At 37.8% G+C, this 25,502-nt stretch overlaps 1 protein-coding gene across 1 annotated transcript in view; it reads left to right on the top strand.

Annotated features, from left to right (window-relative positions):
- Window positions 1-25,502, top strand: part of FERMT3 (FERM domain containing kindlin 3) — a 577,997-nt gene that overhangs the window by 68,529 nt on the left and 483,966 nt on the right. Inside the window, exon 2 of the mRNA XM_044075734.1 lies at window positions 24,192-24,327. Within this exon, the coding sequence (XP_043931669.1) occupies window positions 24,204-24,327 (124 nt within the window). The 5' untranslated portion in view covers window positions 24,192-24,203. The remainder of the gene's footprint in view (window positions 1-24,191; window positions 24,328-25,502) is intronic.

Raw genomic sequence — 25,502 nt, 5'->3', positions numbered from 1 at the left:
TCATTACAGATATTTGAGTTCAGGCTACATATCCTTCTGAAAATGTATGTCAATGCAAATCCTGTTATTCTAGCAACTTTCTCACTTTAGAGCAAAAAGTATTTAAAATCTCTCCCTGATTTTCTGTTTTTGTCCTCTCGTTATTTTTGGCTTTGTTTAGGATTCTTCATTTAAAAGGTTAAGAGGTATGGAAATGCTTTCATGTTGTGCTAACTGGAAATGAAGATGAGGACCTTGAAATTCAGATTTGGATTACTCAAAATCAGTTTTGATTGATATTGCACAAACTTTGATAACTTCTGTAAAGCAGTGTTCTGTGGATATTTTTGTCTTTGAACCTGAACCACTTTAACTTTTTCTTCAAGCTTTGAGGGGTTTTCCTGTTGCTTTGTAGTAAAAGGGTATTTGTTTGAATACAACATGTAAATAAACTCTTTTAAGATCAAAATTCATTTCTGTGATTTTACAAGGGGATTTTTTATTTTGATTTGTAACAGAATGCACTTTATTTTATTTTGGTTTAGTTAACTCATGTACTTCTAAGTCTACATTTCCCTTTTCTATCACAGCTTGGTAGACAGCTTTGGTAGCTGTAACCTAATAAATAAAAGCTGAACTATTAGCTCTTGGTGCAGAACTATAAACTCTTGGTGTTTCTTTGGTGTACTACTTTACCATACAGTCATTAGATATATAAGCCCAAAACTCCACTGCCAATCATGAGCGGACAGATGATCCGCTGTGGTGACCCCTAACTGGGAAAAGCCGAAAGAAGAAGAAGTAAACTTGATTGATCTGCTATAATTGATTATGGCATATCCTCTTGTCAGCGAAAGTCTTACATTTAAATGCCAATGCATAGTTTGACAGAATTATATCATTACAATTTTGCAGGGGAGCAAGAAGAGTGTCAGGAAGTAGTTTAAGATACAAAGTAAACAGTTTATCATATAGTTTATCAGTGTCCCTTATCACTTCACGACACTGTCATTCTTGTGTGTTGCTTGCATTAGATTGTCAGAGATAGCACAAAGGATGAGTGTTGTGACATAATTTTACTGTAGATAAAGGAAGTGATAGTGTGGTGTCTTGAAACCAGCTAGTCCTATAGCTGTAACAAAAGACTAATTCTGTAATTTATCACGTCCAGACAGAATGGAAATAACAGAACATAATATTTTCTGCAAGAGCTGTGGAACCTAATTGCTCTGGGCTTTACACTCCGTAGGTTGGTTGTCACCAGCTGTTAATTGGCAAAGTTATTTGTGAATGTTGCATATTTAATTCTGTTTGAAAATTGTCCAAGAGTTACATAAGGATCTCTTCTGAACAAGAGTGTTCAGTGACTGGAGAGATTCAGCTGTGGGTCATTTCCTTCAGTGTAATATTTTCTAAGATAATGACTGGACATACTAAGGCCTAGTATGGCCACTTCTTTACAGGTTTCTTAGCACAAAATATACAAGACCAGGCAATAGATATGGCAGACGATGCCAGATGAGCATTGGCTAAGGCACATCAACTGCACTGAAATACTTGATGATAAGCACAGTAGCTGGGGAGAAGACAACACACAAAAAATAAATGGTGGACAATGTTTCTTTCTGAAACTAGCACAATGTCCTACACATACTAAAATCAGTGCAGCGCCCAGAAAAAAATGAAACTTAAGTTAAAGGTCCATGTGCTACAAAAAATGATACAGTCTATGGAGCATCACTATATTACTCCAAAAATGGAAAAAAGACAAGATTGATAGGAACTTGTCTGAAGTCATACAAGCCATTGTTAAGCACCCTATATTAGGTCTTGCTATGGAGATTTAACACTTGACAGTACCATTAGCAAAGAGCAGCAGCAGAAGGCAACGCAGCTTTAAAACTTGTTAGATACCCATTCTTGCCCCAATTAGAAAGAAAAAACTGTGGCAGAACAAAGTGCCTAACACCTTTTAAAGCAGTTTGTTTTTCAGAAGGGTGATTCGTTTCTGCATACTGTCTGTTTAACAGTGCTAAGTGTTTTGTCTGCTTTTAAAGGTTTTGAAAACTGGTAAACATTTTGTGGTCCTACACTTTTTTTTTTACTTCTGTAACTGGAAGAACATAGAACAGAAAACACTCCATGCCCTACCAAGAATTCTGCTCTGGCTGAGCTCACCGATCATAACCCTTATTGACATGGAGGCCAAGAGTCATCCGTTGAACTTTGTTCTCAAGGTGAATTTCTTGGCATTCATATCTTAATCACATATTAAGCTGGTTATGATCGGAGGCCTGATCATAACCTGCATGATTTGTTCTCTATTACAGTTTCAGTTTAAGTTTTGTGAAAAGTGGATTTTGCAAAATTTGCCTTTCAGACTTTTTTCTCATGGTACATTTCTTCAGATTTATTTCTTTAACACAGTATAGAAGATTATTCTTTGTAATGCATGGAGCTTTATGTTTTCCATGTACTACCAGTTACATAAAAAAAAAGTTTTAGATTGCAAAGTGTTTATCAGCTTTCAAAGGTTTTGAAAGCCAGCAAGCCAGCAAGGCACTTTATGCTGTTAAACAGACAGCAGACAAAAACATTGTCCCCTTTGAAGAACAAATAATTTTAAAAGCTGCTAGACACTTTGGTCTTCCACACTTTTTGTTTGTAAGCATGGCAGAGTGAAGTATATTACAGGTTTTAAAGCTATTTTACCTTTTGCCTTAGTTGCTTGCCAGCTGGTATTGCTGTTAATCCTCAATGTAAGACCTGATCTTAACAGAGGTTGAGATGATTAACAAAAGCTTGTTAAGCATCTCTCTGATGTTAGGTAGGTGCTTAAACAAGCTTGTATTTTTCCTATTTTTTTGCAGCATTATTGTCATGTTCCATTTCTTACACTGAAGTTTATGATTAGGTCTCTGTTCGTAACAATCTTATCATGTGTTTGAGACATGGATACCAAGAAATTCACCCCAGGAATGAATTTTGATATCCATATTTAGAAGACATAATAGAGTGTTACGGACAGAGATCCAGTCTTAAGACACAACCATAATTCTTTGCAGTGCATGGGCTTTATTTGTTCCATGTGCTACCAGTTGTATGAAAAAAGTGTGGGAATACAAGGAGTTTAAATAGCTTTGAAGGCCTTTGATATTTTATAAAACTCTTAACAAGCTCTGTCAAAGAGATAACAACATACTTCTCAACATTTTTACTCAAGAATTTTGACACATACAAAAATAATGCAGAGACAAAGGATCAAAATCAGGGATAGTTTTTAAATATTACTATAATTCACTTAAAAGTTAATAGAACAGGTTATACATCAGCATGCATTTCCTAAACATTAAGTATGAAAACCTATTGTCTGGCATTACTGACTGACTGTAATCTTAAGTGATTTACTAGAAAATCAAACATTTTTTGAACGACAGAGGAAAATATGAGACACAATTTGAGATGTTCTGCATAAATAGGGACATTTGAGAGATGCAGTAGGCAGAAACAAGGTGCTCCTCTGGCTTTTAAAAGCTGTTAGATACTTTGCTCCACCACATTTGTTGTTTGTAAGTATGCTAGAGTGAAGTTCTAACAGCTTTTAAAAGCTGTTTTATTGTTTGCTGCTGTTCTTTGTTAGTTGGCAGTCCCTGGTATTAGTCCTAGGTACGAACAGCAGTTAAGGTATCCTTCTCAAGGTTTTGTTAAGGATCCCTAAGTGTTGTTAAGATTGGGTCTAACTTTGGGGAAGCACTTAGCGAGTTTATCTTTTTCCTGATTTTGGAGTGAATCACAGGGGTCCATTCACTCCAAACTGGTTATGGTCAGTGACCCAATATTAACCATCTTTATAAAATATTTAAGCAAGAAATCATGTTCAGATGTGGGTAACGAAGGGTATACCCATAGACGTTATGGTTTGGTCTTGAGGGTGAAGCCTGAGTGACAACGTAAAACCAGCCATAGGTAAACCAGCATTACACACACCCAAGAGTGATTTATTGCTACTGTACAATGACATTGCTTAATATTGAAATATTCTTTCATTTTTAAATAATGTCATTGTAAAACAGAACTTAGTTTTCCTTCTGTTTCCTTCTGTTGATGCACTTTTCACTGGCTGGCTTAATGGTTTAATGATTTACTCACCACACATCCACCTGAGTACATGGTAATAGTACATCAGTGCATCAACCTAATGAACCTCCTGTAGCTTCAGTAGGTTAAGGATTGTCATTCAGCTTTGAATGTATTTTTAGCTATTGGTTTTAAATCTTATAAATATGAAAGGAAACTATTATCTCTTGTTTTGAGACTCAAATATAAGACCTCAAGAATCCTTTCCTGGTATCACTGCCTTTTAACTAACAAGAGCATCTGGGCAGTTAGGTGTTGTGCTTTCCCTCAAAGGCCCTTTCCTTTCAGTTAAGAACCCCCTAAGATGAAATGAAAATATAACTTTTGTTTGGAACTCGTGCTGGTATCTGTGTCTCTGGACTAACAAGACCCTCTAGAGAGTTAGGTGTTGAGTTTTTCCCTTAAAGTGAGACTAAATTTAATTAAGAGAAGGAGATTATTCTGTAGGGATGGTAGTCTTTTGCATATAAAGCTTTTGCATTTCTCGTTACAGTAGATGTAAATGTTTTATTGAGGTTAAGTGTTGTCTTGTGTTTAGGTCACTATGGAGTATTCTAAGCAGAGTTTCAGATAGTAAGGACCCATTTAATGCTCTGTATTTTAGTTGTAGGCCTGCTGTAAAAAGGGATAAGAGGCAGTTGTAATCTTTAGCTAAAAAAGACGTGTCAAAGCCATTTAGGTCTCTTTCTGATGAATCCTTTTACCTTTTCTGGCTGCACCAGATGGTATATGAATAGGTTATAGCACAGGGTATAGTATTGTTCTGATCACACTTGTATACTCGGAGGCAATTACATCTACAGCACAGCTCTCATCCCCAACAGAGGATCACTTGGGTAGTGGTAGTGGTTATATGGGTATCAAAAGAACAATCGTCATGTACAAGGCCTCCAAAGATGTCTATTATTTTTCCAGGTTTTAGTTGTTGCCTATCAATGGTATATAAAGCTGGTGGGAGTGCCAATACCAGGATGATGTATTTTTTTACACTTATGCCAACCACTACTACGGTGCCATACTTGTATAATGTTTAATATTTTTTGAAGGGGTGGTGTCAATATGGGGTTATGAACAAGGACAATACTCCCAAGTTTGTAGTCATCTACATATTTGGTATGTCTGACACTGGAGTCTGTTTTTGTATCTGATGAAAGATGTCAAAAACAGAAAAGCAGACTGAAGGACTCCACTGGTGGTAGTATGTGGTGAGAATAGCACTCCTCCTAGTCTTAGCTGTTGTATGTATGACCAGGTATACAGATGTGGATACACGTTATTTCAGGTTATTTAGCTTCAAATTCCTGACTTTATATATAATTCTGTCATGCAGTATAGTGTCAGCTGCTTTAGTCACACTGAAGTAAACTGCATGGACAGATAAACTTTCACCCAGGGTTTTGGACACACTGTCAAACAATTATGAGGTTAAACACACAAGCTATTCCTTTGACAATACCTTTCTGGGTTTAGGTCATGGAGAAGGAGGAGTCCTGTATCTGCCTGAATAAAAGCTCCATGATCACTCTCTCTCTCTTTCACCTTACACAATATGCTTGTGAGGTTGATTGGTCTATAATCACTGGGGTCTGTGGAAGGCCTTCCTTGTGGATTTTGACCATAATAGCCTGCTTCTAGAAAATAGGAAAGTAGACAGATTTTAATTCTGTATCATGCATGTGAATAAAGGAGTACACTAGGCTATTTTGCACAAATTAAGCTTTCTGCTATCTTACCTGGTCCTATGATTCAGTCCTGAAACATTTACAGCCTTTAAATGTCTGAGATGTCCATTGTCTTCATTAATACTTTGGATTTAATCATCATAAGGGAAAATAATAACTCAACTACACAGAGAAAATGAAGGTTAAGCCTCTTGGCCTGATGGTCAGACCACTACTGATTTTTCTGTCTTCTTTGAAAAAAATGTAGCCATTCATCCAGGGAATTAATCCTAACAAACATTTACCCATGAGTTTTGTCTTCTTGATTACATCTATACATGGTACCCTCACCACTGCTGCAATAAGGACTTCTGGTTTGCAGGCCATTTTTTTTAGTACATGAGCTGTAATGAATATGCAGTGAAGATGTAATTTTGACCTACCTCATTAAAAACATCTTTTTGTCATTGTACATTTTCAGTCATTGTTCCTAAACGTTTTCTTTTGTTGGATGTTTCACACATCTACCACAATATCTTGAAAATGGAACAATTCTAAACAGTTTTGTATACAGATTTCTTTATTCTGTCAGGATCGTCTGTTGGATCATCTGTACATTTACTTAGGGCCACTTGTTCTCTTATCTCATCCAGGGAATTTAGAGCAGCTGCTTTTACAGATCAGACTTTTCATAGCCCAAACCAGTTTTCAGTTTCTCTGCTTATGATGGGGTAAATGCAAAAATATGTATTGACAGCTAGAGAGTCTGTTTTTTTTTTTTTTTTGCAGAATTGCAATATAAACATGAATGAGTCATTGTGCATTTCCTGTTATGGCCGAAAATTTTTCTTTCTTCGGGAGTAATTCGTGGACCTCCCATGATGCCTTAAAAAGGAAGGTGTACAAATAATGTTCTGTATGTATTTCTTTGACAAAAAATAAGGAGCAGTCATTTTAAGTCCACGCATTTAGTAAATCATATTGATATTGATATTAGGGAAGCCATTACAGTAGTGGGTCTTATAGCAGTCAAGCACATTTCACTAATACAGCTCACTAACTGGGAATTTGCATGACTATGAATTGCTCAACCAAAGTAGTATTAACTGCTTAGTTGAGTGCCATATCAGACTAAGCTGGTAATTAGCTGAGGTATCTAGAAGACCACACAAAGACACATATTCCACCACCTATGAACAATGGCGCACACACACACACACACACACACACACACACACACACACACACACACACACACACACACACACACACACACACACACACACACACACACACACACACTTATATTAAATCATTCTGTCTGTGCAAACTTTTTCCTTTTTGTCCTCTACACCATACCTAAAAAGATGTCTGAACTTCCTTTCATTAATTCAGCCTTATCATGATTCTGTAAATTCCAATTTGCATTGGTGGGTCAGTGGTAGAATTCTTGCCTCCCATAAGGGAGACCCATGTTCAATTCCTGGCCAAAGCAACACCCCTGTTTGACAGTGTCGGTGATGCAATAGGTAACACACTTACCTTTGGTGCAGAATAATGTGGGTTCTATTCCCACAAAAGGTAATATTGATTCCTGACACTAAAATGCAGTAAAAGGGAGAATTGCACTATTTAGTGTCATCCTTCAGATGAGACATTAAACCTATATCCTATCTGCCTCAGTTGGTGGTAACTCAGGTGTATGTAAAAGATCCCCCTGCACCTACTGCAAGGAGCAGGGATCCTTTATTTACAAACATTAATAATTACATAATAACTCATTTACAATATTTGCACATTTATCTGTACATTATTTACATAATTAAAGGTTACTATACACATTTCTTGTTGTATGTAAGAATTATTTCATATTTTTTCATATTTATACATCATTATTTAAAACACCCCCCACTCCTTTTTCCACAATCACCATCTAATCTTTTCAGTATTGTTGGCAATGTCCATTTTCTGTTAAAAATAATTTAATTCATTCTTTCCTTACATATTACCCATATTACATAAAACATTTTTTATCTGTTCTTATTTTTTGTTTAGTTCTTATATTCCTATAATAGCCATATTTATACCATTTCTGTGTCAGAAACATTAAAATATTTTTGCTTCACATAATTTATCCCACAATTTTTTTATTCTCTTATGTCCTAAAAAACATGTTTAATAGTTTCATCTTCACCGCAGTGTAAACAATTTCTTTCAATTCTCTTTTTATATGGTGTGTTACTTTTATCTGGTAGTATTTTTATTCCTAATCTGCATAAAAATCTTGAAGTTTTACTTTTTTGCTGCACCATTCATTTCTTTCTCTGATTGCATTAATATTTTCATGTGATAGATTTTCCCATGAATTAATACAATAATATTGTTTCATTACATTTTTATACCAACTATTTCAATTATCTTCTATTTTATCACTCTTTATATTCCATAGTTTTATCTTTTGTGTATACATGTTAAACTCCCCATGACAACTTTTCTTTATTGCTACTTTTTATTATTATTACAATTTGTTTTATTATTTGTTGTTTTTTATTATTTTCCAATCTTCTTTATAATTATTTAAACATTTTAGAAACTAGTTTTTCTTCTTTATCATTTAGCCATTTCAATACTTTATATAAATTTAAGCACACTGCACAAACTACTGGATTTAACAGTCCTAAACCTCCTTCCTTTCTATCCATGTATTATACTTCCCTTGTCACTGGACTTAATCTAGAACCCCAAATATATGAGAAAATTGTCTCTAATAAATGTTTCTCATACTTTATAGGAATCATAAATGCACTTGATAAATAAGCAATTCTACCCATTAATACTGAGTTGATCAAATTCACTTTTTTCCAATATACCAGTCTATATATTTTCCATAATGAACAGATTTCTTTTAATTTTTAATATTACCCATCGTATGTTGCATGCATTTTTACCAAAATCTATACCCAACAAGTTAAGATCTTTTATTGTAAATTAAATATCTGCTATTACTTCTGTTTCTTCAATTCCATTACTTTTATCTTTAATGTCAAACCTGTATCTCTCAATCAATTACACAAATTATTGCTTTTCTTATCCATAAACTGTTTTAGCTATTACAATTATATCATCATATGTCATCAATACCTGTATCTCAACATAATATATTTCACGTTCTTCTGTTTAGTATTTACTTCACTGACAACCACATTCATAGATGAAGCAAATAAAATACTCATGAGGCAACTTTGTCTTGTTTCTTTACCCATTTCTATTTCCTTACCCATCCATCCATTTACAAAAACCTTTATTTTATTAAATCTATAGCCTGATACACATATGTTTCTGATTTTTTTACTAAAATTATATCCTTTCAATATGTCCCATAACATTTCATGTTCAATTGAATCAAATGCTTTATTAACATCTCCTGTTATAAGTTTTAACCCCTGCTTTCTTTCTAGAATATCATCTGCCAGTTCTCTTATTTCATTAATAATTCCTGACATCTCTTTCCTTTCATACCATGTTGTTGTGTCTTTCGGCTTATCCCGGTTAGGGGGCGCCACAGCGGAACTCTGGTCCACTAATGTTTGGTAGTGGATTTTTACGTGCCGAGTTACCAGCCCTGACGCACAACCTTCAACGAAGGCACGCTCATACATGCATGCCTCCACACAGAAGACGGTCTAGCTGAGAATCGAACGGGACAACTTCTTGCTGTGAGGTGATATAAACTTAATTTCATAATGTATTCCATCTTGCTTTCACGTCTTCTTTGTATTATTTTTATAAACATCTTATAATCTGAATTATTTAACATTATTGGTCTCTGGTTATTTATGTCTTCTTTGTCTCCTTTCTTCCATATAAATTTTAATACCCCACTACATAATTTCTTATACTTAAATCCATCATTCAACCATTCATTTAAGACCAATAATAAATATTTTCTTTGCCATGTCTTTATATTTTTATACGTTTCAAACACTATTCCATCAGGGCCTGCTGCTTAATCTATATTTTAGTGTTTAAAAACTCTTATCTAATTCCTCTGAAGCAATTTCCTTTTCAATTTCTTTATTCATTTGTTCTGAAAGTTTCTTTGTTTTCCATGTTTTGTTATATTTATCGTTGTTGTTTTAAATGTTTTTTTCTGCATGTTTTATTATAATTTCCACAATTTGATATTGGCTTTTCTTAATTTCTCCTTATTTATCTATCATTTCTCTATTCACACTGCTCTTCTCTTTTACTATTTTACTTAAATAAGCTGATGCCTCTTCTGTTTTACCCTGTAATAAACACATTTGCTTATATATAGATTTTTTAACTTTCTCATATTTCTTGTATATAATTTATTCTCTTTTATAATATTCTTTCTTATTTCTTTCCAGATTTTCAAATACATCTTCATGCATCATTCACACACTGATGTCCCACTCACTAGGGTGAATAAGGAGAAAGTAACAGTCAGCTGCCAGGATCTGCCACATAACGCACACACTCAGGTCCCTCAACAACAGGTACAAATATAACTCTGTCATTGTACATGTGGGTGTGAATAACCTGAGAGTACCTTCCTGGACTGCATGAAAAGAGACATGGAGGAGCTCTGGGATTATCTAGCCCAGGCAGGTATGACCCTGACCCTAAGCAGCATTCTACCATCACCCAGAATGATACCACAGTACAGGCAGAAAATGATTGATTTCAACAATTGGCTACATTTCTGGTGTCATTCTAAGGGGATCCAGTATCTGTCTGCCTGGGATGACATGACTGACAGACCTTGATGCTTTGCCAGAGATGGTCTGCATCTGTTACCCCTGGGCTTCCGGATCCTGGCCAACACTCTTGCCACCCCTATAGTGCCTTTTTTTAGGCGGTGCCCGAAAGACCAAATTACCACCATAACAGCTGCAAACAAATGAAATCTGAGGGTCATTCTGATCAACGCTAGAAGTCTAAATCTCAAAATGCACTCGCTCGAAGCACTCCTTAAAATGGAGAACATTGACATTTGTGCTGTATCAGAGACCTGATTCAAGGCAGCAGAAAGCACCCCTGCACTACTAGGCAATAACTCATTCCACACCTTTCGGCCCCAGAACTTTGAACGAAGCTCCAAAGACAGTGGTATTTCCATATTCATAAAGGATGTGCACACCTCCAGACTAGTAGCCCAACATAACGCATCAGAGATACTTCAGGTGCAGCTAACTTTGGGTAAGACAGCTATTCAGGTCATAGCCTGTTATAGGTCCCCAACCATGTCCCAAGACTCATACTCCACGTTCCTAAGCACCCTGGAGAATATTAGGGTCCAACCTAACACTCTCATACTGGGTGACTTCAACTACCCATCCCTTAACTGGGAAAACTACTCATTTACCAATACACTTGCCCACTGTTTCCTGGAATTCATTAATTCCAATGCCCTGAACCAGCTCGTTCTTACCCCCACTAGAGGTAGCAGCATCCTTGACCTGGTCATTACTAACATGGGTGACCATTGCTCTACACCATTAGTCAACTCCTCCCTGGTTAGATCTGACCATAAACTAATCACCTTGGAAATCCACATCCCACCCACCCCCCACTCCCCGCAAAGATAACTACCATGAAAAACTTCTTGAAAGCTAACTTTGGGCTCCTAAAATCAGATGTAGCTAAATTCATGGCACCCATGCAAATGGAGAATAGTTGCATGACCACCGAGTCATACACCAATGCACTGTATGAACACGTACACAAATGCATGGATCTTGCCATACTCAACAGAACCAAGACGCTCTCCTCCAAAAAAGGAAGACAATCTGGTGGTCCCCTGCCATAAATAAACTCTATGACAGAAGGAGGAAACACTATGACAGAAGGAGGAAGACTGAAAAAACTCCCTTATCAGCCTCAACAAAAAGTTGAGATCCCTCATCAAATCCTCTAAAGCTAGCTATGAAAACAGAATTGCAGCAGATAGTAAAGACAACCACAAGGCCTTCGAAAGTTATGTAAAGAATCTCCACAGCAACACCCAAATTTGTTCTGAGCTACTGCACAACAGTACCTCCTATACGGAGCCAACAGATAATGTCAATATACTGACTGACAAATTCAATGCCAACTTTACCCCTCTCACCCCCAAAGAACCAATCACAATACCAGTAAATTGCCAGGCACCCAGTATTACTGCTGCACAGGTTAAAACAGCACTATCCAAGGCCAAGAATACAGCTTCTATGGGACCTGACAATATCCCTGGCTGTGTTCTACGTGGACTACAGAGTGAACTGACACCTCACCTGTGTGCCCTGTTCAATCACAGCCTCACCTCCGGCTTTGTCCCTACCGAATGGCACACTGCTGTAGTCATCTCTCTCCACAAAGGAGGAGCGACTACAGACCCTGGGAACTATCTCCCCATTAGCCTGAGAAGTGTGATATATAAAGCTATGGAATGCATCATCATGGACCTCATAAACAAGGATATAGGGAATCTCCAAACTCTGGATCCCACACAGTTTGGTTTTGTAAAGGCTAGATCATGCCTGCTCAACTTGGTTGACTTCTTTGAATCCATCACCAGAGCTGTGGATGAAGGCAAGGTGGTTCATACAGCCTACCTTGATCTGGCCAAGGCCTTTGATACCATTCCCCATTCAGGAATCATAGAAAAACTCACTAAGCTAGGCATCAACCCCTACATCACTAGGTGGGTTTCAAACTGGCTCACAGATAGAACCCACATTGTGAAAGTAGCGTACTCCATGGCAGACTGCTGACCAGTCACAAGTGGAGTCCCACAGGGATCCATCCTGGATCCTCTCCGGTTTGGTATCTACTTCTCAGAAGTCCAAGCCAACATGAAAGGACTGGCTGACAAAGTTCACAGAGGATTGCAAGTTGGGAGCCATTATTAACTCCCCAAGTGATGTTGACATCCTACAGAAAGGCCTCACTGAGACCAATGACTGGTGTCAGAACCGTGGCCTTAAGCTCAATGCCAAAAAATGTGTCATCATTCCCATTGGGAAAAACCCAGTTCCCGTGAATTACCACATCGATGGTAGTCCACTGAACACAGATGGCGTTATAAGAGATCTGGGAACACAGGTTGACAGCAACCTCATTTTTGACCACCACATTGCCACTGTGGTCAAAAAGTCCTTCTATGTGGCACATCTCATTACTAAGGGTTTTGCATCCAGGAAAAAAGAGGTCATTGTCTCCCTCTACTCTTCCCTCATTAGGCCAGTCATTGAGTACAATGCCCCATTTGGCATGTATCTCACTAGACACCTGCAACAACTGGAAAGTCTGCAAAAGTAACTCACAAAGAGGATCCTAGGCCTTAAGCACTTGTCCTATATGGACAGACTAAAAAAACTCCAACTATTCTCTGTCTCATATCGCCTACTTAGAGCCGATCTCTGCTTGACCTACAAAGCCATGTCTGACCCAGCACTGTTAGAAATGCTACATCTAAAGAAATCCCAATCCCTCTGCACCACACACTCTAGAGACCTCAAGCTCATTACCACAATCAACAGAACGTGCTGGAGGAACAGGTTCATAACCCAAAGACTGCCCATGCTATGGAATAGACTTCCCATATGTGTCAAACAGAGCACCTCACTGGCTCTCTTCAAGAGAAATCTTGATGAGTGGATGGGAAATAGAAAATTCACCCCAGGGATCACTCCAGTGGCTCGACTCGCCAGAGGCACTGGGAACTAAGGTTGGGTGGCACGATGCCAGGGTAATCCTATGGCTTGTAATGGTTCCAGGGCAATTAGCCTAGTACACACCTATGAACCTATGAACCTATATGTTTCAATACATCTTTGTTTTCCTTTATTTCTTGTCTCATTTTGCCATTGTAAAAACATATTGTATACTTTTGCTTAAAAATAATCCACCATTCTAACCAGTTATTTTAGAAATCCCTCATAGTAACGTCTCACTATAGCTGTGTTATTATTTCTTTACCTTCTCCATTACATATTTTTGTTTATTCCTTTTATACCCTTACCTAATTTAATATATTTTTTTACTTTTGTTTATTTCTTTCCATATAGCTAAATGACCTGAAAAACCTGTTATAACTGCATCACCTTCCATTATGATTAAACTTTCAGATATTATAAAATAAAGAGAACTCCACTCACAAATGCACAAACCCGACTAGTCTGGTTCTCGGTAATAAAGGCTACACGCAGCTTCCCAACAAGAACACTTTAATGAACGTTAAACAACAACATTTACGACAAACACATTCCACCACGAGGATCACAGTATGTTAAGCGCTTTCATCCACCAAAAGGTAGACTTCATCAGAACAAATAACATCAGCTGCCACTTCATTTTTATGTAAATTAAGGCACCAAAAACATTGCAAATTAGTCAATAAAAATTCCTAAAGGCATAGTCAATTGATACAATCTAAAATTGGAAGTACTAACGATAGCGTACTTTATATGCATATGATAGGTTCATAATAAAATGTATGTGATACATATATAATACATGGACATGGCACTCTACAAAAACCAATAATATTTCAATAAATGAATAGAATAATGAATAAATAAATAGAGTATGAAATTAAACCATATAATAGAAAGCTTAATGGCATAAGTTATATGTACCTTAACTGATTCTAAGGCATTTACTTCTTCATTTCGTGTGTATGATCTATATTCTATATGGAATCTCCCCTAAGATATAGACACTCAATGTTACACTATCTACTATGAATATATAATAAAATACATGACATAATAAATAAATCATTAGATTTCAAAATATGCATGTATATATGTGGTCATCATGTTATAAATAATTAATGAAATATAAATATGTGTGTATATAAATATAAATATAAATAAATAAATATATATATAAATAAATAATCCAGTTCCATTAAATACATAAAAATGCCACATTATACATCATATAATACCTAACTGTTGATTAAAAATGATTGAAATTTGTAAAAACAAAATGATAAAACAAAATGTTGATGGGACAAGTATAACTATTGCATTAGTAAGAAAGGTTTTATACTAATAGGGGAGATTCCATATAGAATATAGATCATACACACGAAATGAAGAAGTAAATGCCTTAGAATCAGTTAAGGTACATATAACTTATGCCATTAAGCTTTCTATTATATGGTTTAATTTCATACTCTATTTATTTATTCATTATTCTATTCATTTATTGAAATATTATTGGTTTTTGTAGAGTGCCATGTCCATGTATTATATATGTATCACATACATTTTATTATGAACCTATCATATGCATATAAAGTATGCTATCGTTAGTACTTCCAATTTTAGATTGTATCAATTGACTATGCCTTTAGGAATTTTTATTGACTAATTTGCAATGTTTTTGGCGCCTTAATTTACATAAAAATGAAGTGGCAGCTGATGTTATTTGTTCTGATGAAGTCTACATTTGGTGGATGAAAGCGCTTAACATACTGTGATCCTCGTAGTGGAATGTGTTTGTCGTAAATGTTGTTGTTTAACGTTCATTAAAGTGTTCTTGTTGGGAAGCTGCGTGTAGCCTTTATTACCGAGAACCAGACTAGTCGGGTTTGTGCATTTGTGAGATATTATAAAATAGTCAAATTCAGATTTTAATGTACCTTTCTATATGTCCAAATTCTCGGTTCCATAATACCTGTTTACCACATTTCATTACTTCTCCCATTATTTATATCCTTTTCATTCTTCTTTCTTTTTCCCATTAAGTCACAGTTAAAAATCTCCTGTTCTTATAATGTTCATGTTTACTATTATGTAATCTGATAATTGATGAAATAAGTTCTCCCTTTCTTTACAAGTAACATACGTATATACGGTAATAAGCCCTTACATTTTTTTATTGCCACCTTAGATCTACAATAGAAAGTCTCCATTTTAACTTGTGTTATATTTAGAATTTTTTACCATTTTTTACATAAAATCTCTATCTCTGAGTATCAGTCTTTACCAAAATTCCACATTATTCTCCATTCCATATATATTATGTTTGTGATATTTCTTCAATTGTTAATCTTATATATCCTTAAACAATTATATATCACATTTCTTATACCATTCTAAAATTGTTATTCTTCTATATATTGTTTATGTGGTTAACATTTACTGAGAGAATCCTTAAATTATTAGTTACACTGTTCCTTAATTTAAAGAAAAACATTCTCTTTATGCTAGTTCATCCATTTCCTTTTTCTCCTTTGAGTTTGTACTTTTGAATTTCATTGTTTATATCTTTAACTCTTTTACCTATAGAATTCTTTTTTATTTTCACTACTTTTCAGCTTATAACTTCCTCATCACTAACTTCATAATAGATTTCTGTTTCCACTTCTTCCTCTTGTTTACCATCTTTTTCTTTTTTTAGATTGTCTTCCACTATTTCTTTTGTTTCTTTTTCATTCTGTTCTTTCTCCGGAGTCATACTTTGACTATTTCCTTATTTGTTGTTTACAATCCATCCATGTATGTCCTGTTCTTTTTTCACATTTATAACTTTCAAGTTCACATTTATATACATCATGCCCAGTTTTACCACATGTATAGCATTTCTTCATGTCACAATTATTTACTAAATGTCTTTCTTTACCCCCCAAAAATCAATCAATCAATCAATCAATCAATCAATCAATCAATCAAATAAATAGAATGTCCTTAGTTGTCCCCAGTATTTTACCACATCCTTTTTCCCTTCAACTGTTATAATACTTGGAATATGTATAATACTGTTATCTTCCATTTTCAAAACAACATTGCAAACCCATCCTCCAGTCCATAATTTCCTGTTATAAAAAACTTTAGAAATATCCATCACATCTTTACAAATATCTTTTAAATGTTTTTTTTAAGCATGGCTTTCAATTTCTGTCCAGTATTGTACATGCATTTTCTTTTTTGTTTCTTGAAAGAATGCTTTAACTACATTTTTGTTCCATGAGTTATCATTCTGTCTTTTCTTGTATTCACATAAAACATTTTCTTTGCTTTGTAAAATCTCAAAAATCATGTCATAAAATGGCATAAAATCTTTATTTATTAAAATAAAAGCTGTTAGCGCATGTGTCATGATACCCAAAGGAAGAAAAACTGCATATCATACCGTATATCTGTCCAATTCAGTACTCCTATTACATTGAACCCTTACAAAAAATTTCTTTTAACATTGTCTTCTTTTTTCTTTTTTTTTTTTGTTCTCCACCTCAAATAGTCACAGTCTCTACATATGCCCTCCTTCTGGGTGATGCTTCCTTTGTAATCAGTTTATTCAGCTTGAATCCTCTCCATTATATCACTCTATGAAACATCATTCTCTGATTCACTCTGTTGTTGTTCTTCTTTTGGCGGGTCGAACTCTGGTCCGCTAATGATTGGCAGTAGATTTTTTATGGGTGCCGAGGTGTCAGCTTGATGCCCAACCTTCAGAGAAGGCACGCCCTTTCTACGCATGTCTTTTGAATGCCACTCGACCATGGGGACGACATGCAGACTTCATACAGAAGGCACTCCAGCCGAGAATCAAACGGGAGAACCTCTTGCTGTGAGGCAACAACGCTACCACTGCACCACAGTGGCTTATTCTCTGGTTCACTCTACCCTATCATTTTATTCAATAAATCATTCAGCAAGCCTCACAACTGGGGGGTTGTAACAATAAATTCCTCTCAAAAAACGATCTCCTTTGACTCAAATAACTGTTTCTGGGAATACAAATCTCCAAATCCTCAACACTTTTAACTTCCTTAGAGCTGGTGTTCACCTCTACTCCTTCTGTTATCACCTCCATCTTGCACACTGCCTTCCCAGTCACCACTGCTCTAGGAATAGGATATGTGCACGTACTCGCATGCAACCACTTGTGAGTACAGCAAGATGAATGGGGGATTTCCCCAATGTCCTTGCTAAATTTCCCCAGTAGTAAAAATACCACCTCAGTCTCCCATGAAAACAGACTCCTAGCCTAGTGGGATTAACCTAGTCAACAAAGGAAGGATAAATAAACAAATAATCAATTTATTTTGAAAACCACTGTTTGCCTTTTCTTTGTCAGAGCTATGCTATCAAGTCAGTATGATGTTATTGGCACAAAATATTCAAGATAAAGGCTCAAAATAGCCCTGAACAATGGAAGTTTCATGACATATCAGATAATACTCCAGAAAAACTCTGAAAAGGGGCACTTCTCCAGTGGACTTACCTGATCAACAAATGTATAAAATAAAAATATTGTGAGTGGTTGTAACATAATAGTGAGTTTCACAACTCCAAAAGGTAAACTGCAAGTTGACAGAAATTCAGTGAATGTCAAAACTCATTGCAAAACATTTATAGGTTCATAGGTTCATAGGTTCATACTAGGTTATCTGCCCGAGGGCATTTACAAGCCTAGCCCATAGTTTTGTGGCTTACGCCACCCCTTTAGTATGGGGAACTATACCCATTATTTTGCTGTGCCTCTGTCGAGCAGTGACACTGAGGTAATCCCTGGGGTATATCTGCGATCTCCCATCCATTGGTCAAGATTTCTCTTGAACAAGGCCAGCGAGGTGCTCTGCCTCACATATACTGGGATTTTATTCCACAGCATAGGGAGTCTTTGGGTGATGAATCTATCCCTCCAGCACGTCCTATTAATAGCCGTGTTGAGGTTTAAGTCTCCCGCCCTTGTGGCTCTGATGGATCTAGATTTTTTGAGGTGAAGCATATTCATCAAATCTGGGTTTGACATGGCCTTGTATGTTAGGCAAAGGTCACCTCTGAGCAAGCGGTGGCGACTGAATAGAGATGGAGTTCTTTCAGTCGGGCAGCATAGGACAGATGTTTGAGACCCTTTATCCTTTTGGTGAGGAACTTTTGTGGCCTCTCCAGCTGCTGCAAGTGTCGGGTCAGATACATTCGAATGGGGCATTGTACTCAATCATTGGTCTGATGAGTGATGAGTATAGGGAGACTATGACCTCCCTTGATCTAGATGAGAATCCCTTCATGATAAGGTGGGCAATGTAGAAGGTCTTCCTAACTACTTTAGCTACATGGGTGTCGAATGACAGACTACTATCAACCTGGGTCCCCAGGTCCCTGATAACTTCTTCTGTGCTCAGTGGATTGCCACCTATTTGGTAGCTAGGGGTAACCTTGTTTTTCCTGAAGGGTATGACTATGCATTTTTTGGCATTTAACTTTAGGCCATGGCTCTGGCACCAGTTATCCATTTCTGTGAGACCCTTCTGAAGGATATCTGTGTCAGATGTGTTTTCTACTATGGCCCAGTTTGCAGTCATCTGCGAACTTTGTCAGCCATAACCCTCCTGTGTTTGCTTGTACTATGGAAAAGTAGATGCCAAACAAGAGTGGGCCCAGGACTGAGCCCTGTGGTACACCACTTGTGACAGACTTTGAGTCTGACATGGCGCCAGCAACTCTGACCCTGTGGGTTCTGTCACTCAGCCAGTTTGCAACCCATCTTGTGATGTATGGGTTAACATTTAAGCTGATGAGTTTTTCAATGATACCTGAGTGGGGTATTGTATCGAAGGCCTTCGCCAGATCGAGGTAGGCTGTATGGACTGCCTTTCCCTCATCAATGGCTTTGGTGACTGTTTCGAAAAAGTCAACCAAGTTTAGAAGGCATGATCTGCCTTTGACAAAGCCAAACTGGGATGGATCCAAAGTCTGCAAATTCCCTATGTCTTTATTTATGAGGTCCATTATGATCCTCTCCATGGCTTTGCAGATAAGGCTTGTCAAGCTAATGGGCCGGTAATTTCCAGGGTCGGTGGAGGCACCGCCTTTGTGAAGTGGGACCACAGTTGCAGTGGGCCACTCCCTGGGTACGTATCCAGAGGTAAGACTATGATCAAACAGCTGTCCTAGCTGTGGGTTTAATTCCTCGTTGAGTTCGTGGAGCACACAGCCGGGGACACCATCAGATCCCATGGATGCTGTGTTTTTTGCTTTGGAGAGAGCAGTTCTCACTTGGGCATTGGAGATGTTTGGGGGGCTGCAATCGCTTGGTATAGATATCTCTCCTTTTGGGGGAGTTTGCACTGAACCTGTCAGCCAGTATGTTGGCAATGTCTGTAGGATCAGTAATCTTCACATCATTTTGAACTAGTTCTGAGCATATCTGGGAGTTTCCTCCCAGGTTTCTAACATAGCTAAAGAAGGCCTTATGATTGTCTTTTGAGTCTTTAGCTATTTTTCTCTCAAAATTTGCTTTGGATGATTTTATGAGAGCTCTTAGTTTTTACTTATAGTGATCAAGGGTGTCTTACCTTTTAAGGATTTTGCTCTATCTTGTAGTAGCTTCCTCCTTTTGTTGTAGAGTTTGTTTATGGCTGGGGTCCACCAGACTGGATGCTTGCCTTTGGTACAAAGAGTCTTTGTTTTGCTTGGGATTGCCTTATCCATGCAGTCCTGCAGGTGCTGGTAGAAGGCATTTGTAAGTGATTCAGCGGCTTGAGTACTGTTTTCCGCGCTCGGGGCCTTAAAGGAGACCACACTAGTCTTTAGAAGTGTGAAGTCGGCTTTCAAGAAGTTCTTTACTGTGGTCTTTTTATTTCAGGTGGGGTGGGATGAGGACCTCCAGCGAGATTAGTTTGTGATCTGATCTCACCAGTGAGGGGTATACTTCGGTGTTGAACATTGTGCTCCCATGTTCGTGATGATGAGATCAAGTATGTTTTCTCCTCTTGTGGGGATGGTGACTAGTTGTTCCATGGCATTTGAGTTTATGAATTCCAGGAACTTTTGGGCTAGGGTGTTTGGGCTTGAGTAGTGTTCCCAGTCTATATTAGGGTAATTGAAGTCACCTAGTATGATGGTGTTTGGTGATACAATTATCCCCTCTAGTGTTTTCAGGAAGGCCATGTGAGGTTCCTGAGTTTGTGAGGGTGGCCTGTAACATTCTACAATTTGCAGAGCAGTCTTGCCTATGGTTAATTGCACCTGGATGGTCTCCGATGCATCGTGCGTTGCCACCAGTCTTGAAGTGTGGGTGTCCTTGATGAATATGGATACCCCCCCTCCTTTCTTGGTATTGTCCGGATTTTGGGGCCGGAACGCATGATAAGAGGTAAAACCTGATAGTGCTGGGGTGCTCTCAGGAGCCTTGAACCAGGTTTCTGTCACTGCACAGACATCGATGTTCTCCATACTGAGAAGGGCCTCGAGTGCATGCATTTTGAGATTTAGACTTCTGGCATTGAGCAGCATTACCCTTAGTTTTTTTCCTTTTTTGTGTTCTAGGGTGGTAGGTTTAGAATTTGAGCCTTGCCTAAAAAAGGCACTATGGGGGTGGCAAGAGCCTTTGCCAATATCCGGAATCCCAGGCGTGACAGGTGCAAGCCATCCCTTGCGAAGCAGCGTGGCTTGTCCAGCATGTCATCCCAGGCAGACAGACATTGGATCCCCTTTGAATGACACCAGAGTTTAAGCCAATTGTTAAAGCATTTTTTTCATGACAGAGGTTAATCCCCTTGCACACTTACAACTCTACTACTTATAGATATTAACTACAAGATCATTATACCTCAGAGTAGCGGAGTTCTCTGAAATGTTGTATCTTTGTACTTAGTTTATATACCATGCAGCTGTATTCAAATTGTCCCTAGTCTGAGATCACAAATGTGGTCCTCTGTATATCAACAAGTAACTAGCAGTTTTGGAGCAGCAACCCATAAGTATGGTTCCCTAGTCATGCAGAACAGCATGTTAGTTGTTTTTGTTGATGTTTTGATGCAGAATACTATGTGGGTAACATAGAGGTCTGAATTCATTAAGGTGTGGCGACATGTACACCTCTACTTTGCAGTACATTCTTGCTATTCATCAAGCACCTGTACACAGTGCTGCATGGTCCTGCATCATGAAGGTGTGCAGCACCATGAAGGGCTGGCTCTGCAACCATGCTGAATGCTAATGAGACATTCTGGGGTGAAAGGGATATGGTAATTAGTTATGTGCTCTGTCCCCAGAATCACCCCCAGGAAGCCATCTATATGGCTGGGCAGTTCAAGAAAGCTCTCAGCTGTGTAGCTTGGAATAGCCATCCCCACCACATCATGGTAGCAAACATGGCCAAAAGGCCACGTTCAACTGCTGAACATGAACTTGTGGGAGGATGAAAACACTAGGCACAAGGGTTTACTTTAAAAATGCCATAATGGCACTGATATCAAAAAGGGGATTGGTGGATGGCTGGGGGGAATCACCAGACACCAGGGATTAATGTTTAAAGTGCTGTACCATTCTTAACATTTCTATGGAGATCGAAGATGGAGTGGGGAGATGCACACTCTACAGTGCAACACCAGCACCAATGTTACTATGGGGACTAGAAGTGGGGGCAGTGCACAAGACAACAGGGAAAACTTCTCAAAATGCCCTAAGCCACAGAATAGCATAATGGGGATTGGGATTCTGCTGGGCACACACTAAAGTGCTGTAATGGTACCAACTGCAGTACAGGAATTGGGAGGAAGGGGTGGAAGGAGCCATTGGACACCAGGGAGGTAATGCAATACTGGCACCAACATCATAAGGGGAGTCAGAGGGTGGGGGATACACCAGACACCAGGGATAATTCTGTAAAGTACTGTACTATCACTGGCATCATAACAGGGATCAGAGGGTGGGGGAAACACTAGACCAGCTGGGCCAAATACCTATGTGCTACAGTGGCATTAAAGTATTCCAGAGATGGGATAAACCATGGTAGGGTAGATAGGGTAGGAACAGGGACAGGTACAGAGTCTGCAGTGTGTGTGTGTGTTTTCATGTTTATGCAGTTCTGTGTTTTTGAGGTAGAAGATGACATTGCCTACACGAGCACAAGGTTAGTACCGTGATGTGCAGATCAGCCATGACCTGTACAATAGTAACTGTAAATACGAAAAAATACAAATTAGCTGATAATGAGGTCTTACAATGATGTGGCTAATATGTTCCTGAATTGCAAGTGGGCACCTTTATTGAATTTACCCCAGAGTATTAACATTTCCTTTTAGTCCTTCTCCTCCATTGTACTACGTAATGCGTGAGCTGCACGATGCCAGAGTCACTGGCCATGAGACACAGGTCTTTGAGCAACTGGGACTTGGGTATAGTAGACCCCAGTTTTTATCAAGCTGCGCTTTCATAATAACAAAATTCACAAAATGTGATACATCAAAAGTTGGGAAGAAAAAAGTGGCATAGATAGCAATATTTCACAGGCAGTAAATGGAATAATGTAATGTAGATTCATAACATCTAGCAGTGTAACCAGCACCTTGAAAAAGCAAAAGAATGGAGATAGATACATGCATCTAGATTTGTATTTAACTGGCACTGTGCTCCTTATTTATAAAAACCCACAATTATATAGTCATTTGTGCAAATATATACTATCTTTACTTATTACTCAAAACAGGAACAAAAGTATCACCAATCTCAAAATGAAATTCTGTCTGCAAGCCAAAAATGCTACAGAATTACTCTAATATATGTAATTTTAACTGAATAATGCCTCTTGAATAAAAACAAATACTTTAGACTGTTGCTTGTGATAGACTATTAAATTGGGGACTGTTTTCTGCATCACAAGGGAAGTTAATGTATCCAACACACTTTTTTTCTTTTGCAATCCCATTACTATTTTATTCTGTGGGGTTGCTCTTTCTCGGGAACATGACACCTCTCTTGAGTTCACCTGGTCTAGCCCATGACTTGTCCATGGGACATTACCCCATGCTATAAACCTAGTGGAGCTTGTGGTTGCAGTGTGTCAGAACCAGCAGCTCTAGCCCTTTGCATTATCCTATGTTGAGTTCTTCTGAAACCATGTGGTCTGCAGTGGCTGCAGCCCCACTTGCATTGAAGGAAGTGGAAGTACACCTTGTCTGTCTGAGAGCTGTTTTACTCATTGCAACACTACTCTAATGTGTGCTGATATCATCATAAGACTATGCCTGTCAGAAGATGTGTGTGCTGGGATATTTCTACCCTTGGCCTGTGAAGTGTAATACCACCAAACCTGCCTACCCCCCCCCCCCCCCACACACACACATTAATCCAGCCTCTCCTCATAGTCCTGATCATTCAAGATAATAAAAGTGGTAAGCTCTCCACCAGACATACTCCTGCTCCCTAGCCTTGGATAGACATATCTGGCCTCTCTACCTGTGCTGTCAAGTACTTGAAATGCTAGTAAAACTTGTACTGGGCCATAGTCAGGACTTTATCCCTCTTTGTCACCACTGGGGAGTAATACACCCAATAGACTGTTGTATCAATTTAGAGAACCTAGTCTTTTTGAAGCATGTGTCCTTCTAAATAAGACCTTTCCTTCAACAATGGTGACAACTAAACCACTTTCTTTATGTTACAGGTTGAATTTGTTATGGCTTCATGGGATCTGAATATCACTGTGGAAGACCTAGGCCCTGAGGCAGACCCTATCACTATCAGAGTCACAGGGGAAACTCATATTGGTGGAGTTATTCTTCAGGCAGTTGACAAAATTGGTGAGTCAACTGCACATGTTGTTATAGGTGTCTATGCCTTTGTTTAGAGTAACGTGACTAACCCAACTATTGATCAGTGAAATAGATTCTGAAGTTATATTTGTTACCATAAGAATTAATACAGTTACGGTCTGTAGATTTAGCTGTGTTCTGTGTAAGGTATTATACTATCGATTTTTATATATGCTATCATCTTTGCAAATTAATTTTGAAACATACCGATGGTCTACCATTAAGAATGTATCCCTCTATCAACAATCTGAATGGTCGGTAATAATGCATGTGGTAGATGATAGCTGCTGTAACAGTGACGGCTACTTATTTTTAATTAACTTGCATTTTTTTCTTCCTCGTGTTTGACATTTCTAATCGCAAAGTTTACCACAATGTTGATATTTCCTGCATGACTTCCTTTTTAACTCACTCCTATGGATGACAAGGCTGGTGCTTGTACTAAAGCTAGTAAGTAAGTGTCTTTGAAAGAGGGTTTTCACTACTGTTATCACTAGTGAACAGGAACATGTGCATTCACATACAGGTCTCTCAGAAGGCAGTGGGGTTCTGGTATGCCTGCTTAATCTTTGATAAAGTTGACTCATTAAAATTAGCCTGAAAAGTACTAAATTCAGTTTGGAAGCTGTAGTTTGCCAGCTGACATTTATTCGAATGGCACTACCAAAAACGGTTTAGTGCTTATCATCTTTTCTTTGTGTATACTATTAGGTCAGTTCATACTGGATTTTACATGTAGAGTCTAATGCAAGTCTACCAGCCACTCGAGGTGTTCCTGGTCCTTTATTAGCATCCTTGTACTACTGAATGGTCTGTCTGTAAAATGGACAAACCACATATTGCTTGTAGTTGTATTTTTTGTGTGGTCTATGGTCATCGGATACACTTATGTACTATTTTTTTCTTTATTCTGACCTGTTTTCTAAATATTTATTTTGCATCTGTTTCCTGCATTTTTGAGAAATATTGCTTAATGGGTGTTCATTTTATACCAGTTCCTTGGCTTTTGTTAATTTATTTCCAGTGGATATTAAATAGTTATTAATGAAATTACTAGGTCATTACTGGCTGTCTACATAACAATTAATTTTTATTAAACTAGTGCAAACATTTCATTATAAGTTCAAGTAAGTCTTTAAGTCTGTAAAGCCTGTATTTTTGAT

This window comes from Protopterus annectens, chromosome 6.part1 (genome assembly GCF_019279795.1).
Source record: "Protopterus annectens isolate FY-2018-M chromosome 6.part1, PAN1.0, whole genome shotgun sequence".
Taxonomy (NCBI): Eukaryota; Metazoa; Chordata; order Ceratodontiformes; family Protopteridae; genus Protopterus; species Protopterus annectens.
The sequence above is the reverse complement of the archived record's forward strand: the minus strand, read 5'-3'. Positions and strand labels throughout refer to the sequence as shown.